At 31.6% G+C, this 8,255-nt stretch overlaps 1 protein-coding gene across 1 annotated transcript in view; it reads right to left on the bottom strand.

The window, feature by feature from the left end:
* Positions 1–416: 416 nt before the first annotated feature.
* The window catches only part of LOC127712064 (uncharacterized), a 65,359-nt gene continuing 57,520 nt past the window's right edge, over positions 417–8,255 (bottom strand). Inside the window, exons 2-5 of the mRNA XM_052218256.1 lie at positions 3,922–4,001; positions 2,126–2,291; positions 845–1,138; positions 417–487 (exon numbers count right to left, since the gene is read on the bottom strand). Of these exons, the coding sequence (XP_052074216.1) occupies positions 417–487; positions 845–1,138; positions 2,126–2,291; positions 3,922–3,942 (552 nt within the window). The 5' untranslated portion in view covers positions 3,943–4,001. The remainder of the gene's footprint in view (positions 488–844; positions 1,139–2,125; positions 2,292–3,921; positions 4,002–8,255) is intronic.

Genomic DNA, 8,255 nt, shown 5'->3' on the forward strand with positions numbered 1-8,255 from the left:
ATCTGGTCCGAAAATATTTTTCAATCTTTTGGGTCCAGAATAATTTATTGATAAAGCTTGCCAGGTCCTTTCTTTTAACGTTCTGACCAGATTATATCACCATACTGGTGTTAAGTCAAATCATGACTTACACTAGTAGCGCTTGGATCAAATAATGGGGTTAACATAATGGGTCGAGAAGCTGGAGAGCACTGCAAAGCAAAAATACTCAAATGTTCTACCAAATATGGTTTAGTCAATTATTCCCTTAAGTAAGAATGAAACAAAACTAAAAGATGGTCCCCAGAAAAGTCATTTGAACTTTCTGTTCAAGGCACATTTAATATAAAAAATAAAAATGTGCAAATAACGTTGATCAAAATCTCATAAAAAATGTTCATGGTTGAACGAATAATAATTTCCTGTATAATTCCTACTTACATATGTGAATATATTTCCTGACATGTTACATTTGCTTTTGTGTCTTCTTCATTGATACATTGATAATCTGCGGATGAAGTTAATATATTTACCTAGTCCTGTTATTTGATTTATCTAATGAGACGATTGCAATTATTATCATGTAAATAAAAACAAAAATTGCACAAGTGATTAAAACATGATTATTTTATGATTTGAACTCAATTGCCTCTTTTGTTTGTTAACTATAAGCTTCAGATTTAACGGGTGACAGCAACTTAAAAAGTATGTATCATTATTGCAGAAACAATCAGCAATCGAGTAACTGGTAATAAATGTATCTTAACTGATGATTCAGAAGAAATACAAGGAAACAATTCATAGCGAAACTTTTTTTGTCTTCCAATATATGTATTTGTACTTTCCATTGGTACCAAATACTTACCTGGAGATAATATGTTGCAGTTATCTCTGAAACAAGAACAATCTTCCTCAGATGGGTTACAGAAACAACTGTTCTTTGGTTTTGCAACAAACGCATATCCCTGTGTGTAGTCACAGCGACAAGCAGTATCAATGCTATAAGACCCATTGCTGTATACAACTTGTCCCTCCTCATCACACTTTGATTTTCTAAGGATACATTCACTGTTTCCATGGGTGGTAAATACAACAGGTTGATATCTTCCGGCATTACATTCTGCTAGATTAAACAATGGTTGGAACACTAGCTTACTTCCTTAAAGTAGAAAACCTACTTTATTTATTATGGATTATGTACTGTCGAAGACTTCTGTGGAATTTTCAATTCACTGTTACAGTTTTGATTATTAAGTTTGATTTTGTAATCGAATGATACAAATAAAAAGAACATCAGTTGACCGTTGTTCAAACCAAGCTCATGTTAAAGGAAAAAACATGAAATGCTGATGCTTTAATTCATGCTTTTAGTAACACCATATTATATATCACATTCAACACAACTATCTATGTCACAATATTGTTATTGTCTGTTATTGTATTGTTATGCTTATTTTTTGTGGCAAACAAAACCACAACATTTGATAGGATAACTAGAGTATTGATTTGGTCAAGATTTGTTTCCCAAGTTTCAGATTCGAAATCATTTGGAAATACCTTGTTACATTTTTTTATATTTGTCTATTTAAATAACAAAGCAAACTTATAAGTCGAAAAGGCACATATTAAATGGAGACAGAATAACAATTATAACAAAATGTTATGGCGACAATTTGTTGTCCGGTAGACAAGTTCCAATTATAGGGCCAATTTGATACACACGTTAAGAAATCAGAGAATATGGTGAAACCAAAGTAATTGTCCGTTACTTATACATGTTATATAAGTATGATAACGTTGCTATCTTAACAATTATACCTAATTCGTATTTGAAACCTACAGACATTCTTGGCAACGAATGAATAGGTTTTATAGGAAATATACTAACAAACCCTATTTATATATAAATATGATACGTGTAATGTTAATATCTGTAAAACTGAACGTTTGCGATCAGCAAACACAATGAAAAGCATTCAAAAACGGAATCATATATTACGGATTTCAAATAGTCTATAGGCTATTACAACAACTGTATTTATCGTTGTTGCCACTCAATTTAAAAGTATTAGGAGCAATACAGAAAATAACTGAGCTATATTAACTAAATCGAAAATTTAAAGAAACGTTTTTCAACTAATTTTACCTATACTACTTTGATCTGAACCTAAACAACTCTCCTTGTATTTTCCTTCCAGTAAATGGAACAAACAAACGTATTTGGATTCCGAATAACACGAAACGTTTGCTCTCAATCTCCATTCTGCCTTGGCTGGACATTTAAGGTCATATCCAGTTACTATTCCAATTATCTAAAAAATATATCAATTAACGATTTACTTCACTTCAAGCCATGTGAGCAAAAAGGTTTTTCTATGTGTCTTTTTTCACAATTATTTGAATCATAATCTATAACGGAGCAGTTACATTATAGGAAAAACCGTATGATCTTAAAGGAAGAAAGAAAAGAAGTTAGCAATATCCTTTAACTTTACATTCCGCTACATGTATATAGATGATGTTCTCTCACTAAATAATTAAAAATTTGGTGACTATGTTGAAAGCATCTATCCCTTCGAACTAGAGATAAAGGATACAACAGATAGAGTTAAGTCTGCCTCATATCTTCACTTACATCTGGAAATTGACAATGAGGGGCGGTTGAAAACAAAACTTTACGACAAAAGAGATGATTGCAGCTTCCCAATTATGAACTTTTCATTTCTATGTAGCAACTTTCAAGCATCGCCGGCATACGGAATATATCTCCCAATTGATACAAAATTCCCAGGCTTATATTTCCTATCATGATTTCCTTGATGGAGGGTTGCTGCTCACAAGGAAGCTATTAAACCAAGAGTTCCAAATGGTGAAGTTGAAATCATCCCTTCGTAAATTTTATGGAAGCCATCACGAGTTGGTTGACCGTTATGGAATATCCGTTTTACAGATGATATGGGATATGTTCCTTACGTCGTAACTACAATCCCGTTCCCTTTTCACGAATGTAACCTACCGAATTAGACTATTTACCGGGTTTGTAATAACTTGAGCAACACAACAGGTGCCACATGTGAAGCAGGATCTGCTTACCCTTCCGGAGCACCCGAGATCACCCCCAGTTTTTGGTGGGGTTCGTGTTGCTTAGTCTTTAGTTTTCTATGTTGTGTCTTGTGTACTTTTATTTGTCTGTTTGTCTTTTTCTTTTTTAGCCATGGCGTTGTCAGTTTGTTTATTTTCGATTAATGAGTTTGAATGTCCCTCTGGTATCTTTTTCCCCTCTTATAAACGATGTGAAATGCTGAAAATTAGAACAACAAGCCTGGTAAACTATTTGTGTTTTGTTAAAGCTACTTTTTGTATGATTTAGCACTAATTAAATATTTTAATGCAGTATATTTAGATGCTAGTTGTGTTATTCAATGTTTAATTTAAGGTCTGTTCGTAGAGGTATATAATGTATACTGAATTCACTGTAAGCTGTACTTATCTGGCATTTATTTATCTAGGATGGAATGTTTCCACAAAAGGGTATTAGTTTACCTATATAATTCCTAAATAATATATATATAGACTATTATATTCACACTGTCAGAATTGACGCATGCTGTGTTTGAATATTGGGTTGTACAAAATGCATGTGTTATAGCATAACCTTCGAACACTCAAATGAATTGTGTAAGTTAAAGTATGCAATGTACTTGTAACAAGTACCTGAATATTGTATTCTGACTAGACTACTGCTGACTATGACTAAATCTTCAATTTCCGACTAGAGAATCAGGTATATTTTATTAAGTAATATTACTATTGAAGACAAAGATTAAAGCGGATAATATGAGTTCATATATATATTTGAATTTTCATAAAATCAATACATTGCAACGTCAAAAAGTTAAATTGTTGATATCTTTAGTAGAATAATTTTTATCAAACATTTACCAAGATCAGCAGAATAACCATTTTGCCTCATCATATGTCAATGTACCAGTATTTTACTGTTGTCTGTCAAATCTGAACATCTGTATGGAATAAAAACTGAGTTATTATACATTATATAAATCCTTTAACAAATACGACTGTCATACAAATGAGACTGTAATCCACCATTCTTTACATACGAGAATGTCTGTACCAAGTCAGGAATATGACAGCTGTTATCCATTCGTTTGATGTGTTTGAACTTTTGATTTTGCCATTTGACTACGGACTTTCCGTTTAGCATTTTCATCGGAGTTCGGTATTTTTGTAATTTTACTTTTTAAATAAAACTTAAATATGTTGTATCGCAAATCTGTGTTCTGTCACAGTTCAGAACAAACTCATTACAGAATATTTTTCAGTAAAGCACTGTAGAAAATGCAGATTGACAGTCGGTTTTTTTTCTATGAAAGTCTGCTTAAACATTTTTTGGCCAACTTAAATTTCAAAAAAGCATGCTAAATCTGAATTGACACTTCTATATTGACGTGTTATATTATTCTCATACTCATAACACACCTGTTTACAAACATATTTCTATCTGTATCTGGGAACACCTTTCAGAATAACTCCAAATAATCTTCAATTTTGTACTGTTTTTTGCCCTTAAAATTTTTTAATTGAAACGTCACGGATGATGATGTCATAAACAAATCGTGCGACTGGCGTACAACAGTATAGCAAACTATCCTAAATGAGTTTTTCAAATATATGTTTGAATTTCTCTCATCATATCCCGCACCATAAAACTGATTTTTTTAAAGGATACAATAATCCTGGTTTTGTTTTGTTTTTTCCGAAAAGCAGACTTTTAAAAACTGACAAACTAAGATTAATGTTTTCTTTTTTAGTATAGATAATTTAGAGAAGAAGGTTAGATAAATCGCAATTTTCAACAGTGGTAAGTACATTTGTAATGTTCAATGGTAAAAGATTTCTGCTATATATGTTTTAAAACAGTTGAAATTACTAATTTCTATAAAAGTGTACTTTTGTATTTCTCTATAATTATACCATTTTATTTTAATTAAATTGTGTTGATGTTTGATTTTGATATCATGTCGAATGTTGCACTTTATATTCAATGGGCTAAAACACCGGCACCAATAACAAAACAACCTCAAAAATGAAAACCTAAAAATAAAACCAAACTTGCCATTATGAATCTAAGATATAAATGAATGACGTTCATTGTCAATGAGACAGCCGCACAATTTGATTTTAGAATATAAATTGTAAGTAATTGTATATCAGCAGTTGTAGTCAAGTGGTATCATGCACGCACCAAAGAATATTGTGATTATTGAATAAAATTCCCGCAAGGACGAAACCCGAATATGTTGTACGTTTTTAAGAGACAAAAAGTGTATGGGCTTATTTAGAATATAAGTTAATGTTGGTTGACAATGGATTCTTGAAAAATAATATGCAGTTAGAACAATAGATATACTCTGCCATCACCTATAAATTACTCACTCGAAAAATTTGATTCTACAAAATATTTAGGCCTATCTCTTTAATCAAACTTAAAATGGAATAAACATATCGATTACAGAACACCAAAAGCAAATTTGACGTTTTTTGCAGAAACCTTATAAAAACCTTACCTAAAGTTAAAGCTCATGCATTCAAAGCTCTAGTCCAACCAAAGTTACAATACCTCTAAACCATTTGGGATCCACATCAGAAAAATAAAAAAGGACAGGGAAGGGCAGCCCGCTTCACATGCAGTCGCTTCTACAGCACCAGTACAGTTACTGATACGATAACAGATTTAAATTGGTACCCACTTGAAATTAGACGATTGAGATAACACTTGTTTCTTGTACACAATTATGCATGAAATTATCGCAGTCCTTACATTGAACCTTTTGATTCCATTAGAAATAATAACAACACATTGCAATCCACAATCATTAAGGCAAATACAAACAACTTAAGACAACTATAATCATTCATTTTACCCGCGTAAAGCTGTACATTTGAATCGATTGCCACAACAACTTGTTTCATTCAGTACAGTAGAGGGTTCGATACAAACATCTGCTCGTATCCCTTTTTTCTGCCCTTAACCTTAATGATTATGATATAGTTTTATCTAAATGTAATTTATCAATTGTACATAGATATTTTTTATTTTAATTTTTTTTATCTTGCTTATCACAAATCAAATTTTATAATCGAAGCCCGGCGAATAATCTTCAATTACTTATGAAAGTTTGCTATGAACTGAAAGAAGAAGATATAATATCCCTTTACCTATCTTAATAAGTCTATTAGATGTACTTAAAGAATCGGTTGGTCTTTTATCCATAAGGTGTAGTTTCATTTTCAAATTGACTTCTTGGTGTGTCCTTTTTTATCGTGTGGCTGATAACAAATTTATATAAGAAGATGCATACCCTAACGAAACCTAATATTATTCTGTTTAATGTTTATATTATCGCTAGGGATTTCACTCAACTGTTTGTCTGTTTGATTAATTTATAGATTAAACAATAACATTATGTTTGGTTTTTTTTTTATTGTTAATGTTATCAATACCTCAAACTTTTTTTCAATGTACATTTTCGTATATTCATTCATGTTTACACGTAATATGATTCCAATCTATTTAGTCACCATTCTTGGCATATATGAATATAGTATGGATAGTATCTATAAGTTTCACTTAATTATTGTCAGATTTTTGTCAACTGATTCGACGAAGTTTACTTTGTAATTTGCAGTCGGGCCGCCTGTTTGAATTCTTTTATTTGTCTTTGTTAATTATTACTTTTACTATTTAGTCTTTTTTGGCAATATCCATTTGATGTGGCTCGTTACTTATACATCCATTCATTTTGTTATTGTGCTATGGTAAATTTTTATATTCTTGTCTTTCGTTATTGCTAATGTGCTTTGTCTATTTGCCTTTTTGTTTATCTTTGTTTACATATTTGCTTGTTTTTATAGTGATTAAGATTAGAACACAATGTTGACTGCTGTTCCCCTATTTTTGACATTTTTAACTATTATGTCTGTTTGTTTTGTTCACACATCGTTTTCAATATAATGAAATTTTGTGCGACTGTCATACAAGTGTGAGGTTTAGCTAGCTATAAACCAAGTTTAATCCACCATTTTCTACATAAGAAAATGCATGTACCAAGTCAGGAATATGACAGTTGTTGCCCATTCGTTTGATGTGTATGAGCTTTTGATTTTGCCATTTGCATAGGGACTTTCCATTTAGAATTTTCCTAGGAGTTCGCTATTTTTGTTATTTTACTTTTTGAAGACTTATGTGATATGGATGGTTGCCTTTACAATCATAATTACTCATATTAATTGCCTTTTAGAGTCATTAAATAGCATGCACATAATAAACAGAACAAAGTGTAAGATATAGGACATTAACAAGTTCAATATTCATAACATGTATATGAAGATCATTTGATGCATCAAACACTGTTCTCAAAGATAGATTTTTTTTTAGCTTTTATAAGGTCCAAGTTATCATATTTACATAAAAAACTCATTTTCTGAAAAGAGGAATATTTTCAGAAGTTTTGAGTTATTTCTATAAATTCTTTTTATCAAGGTTGATCTTATATAATTTTCAATGTTATTAACCCTTTCCCTTTCAGGCATTTTAGACTATTACTTATCGAAAAGACACTATCAAAGTTCAATTGAATACTGCATTCGAACCAATGGTCATGCACATGCCATGTTGGGCTCATATGAAAGATAATTGGTCAAATATTTCAGAAAATTACGTTTTAAGATAATTCGTCCTTTTTGGGTCACGTGGGATGTTTCGAAAAGTCACGTGACTTTTGGAGAAAATGTGGAAAAATACGAAATCCTTGGGACAAAAGTCGTGTAGAGACATATTGTTGCGCTAATAGGGTAAGGTTTTGGTGGAAACACAATGCCCCAAGTCTGTTAAAGACATACAAGTTATCATATTGGTATTAAAAGGGGAAATACGTGTTATATGCCTTGAAATCTCGATGTCCGTTACATTCAAAATAACTGATTCCAGACGCTCTTTTCGTCCAATTACAAACTCGGACACTCGTTTTTTGTCTAAATCGTTTTCAGTCAAGCAGTAACCTAAATTTTGTTTTTCTAAGGGAAAATTTGTATTGAATTACTAATGATAACTTGATGTGGCGCACCCTGGACCAAACCCGATGAAGTAAATGGGGGAAAAAAAGGGGGGGGGGCAATTTGGCACACAAATTCTTTAAAAAACAAACATAAGTATTTCGTTGGTTTTTCTTTTTGAAATTGAAAGTAAAGTTAAG

Source organism: Mytilus californianus, unplaced genomic scaffold, assembly GCF_021869535.1.
Source record: "Mytilus californianus isolate M0D057914Y unplaced genomic scaffold, xbMytCali1.0.p SCAF_8, whole genome shotgun sequence".
Lineage (NCBI taxonomy): Eukaryota > Metazoa > Mollusca > Bivalvia > Mytilida > Mytilidae > Mytilus > Mytilus californianus.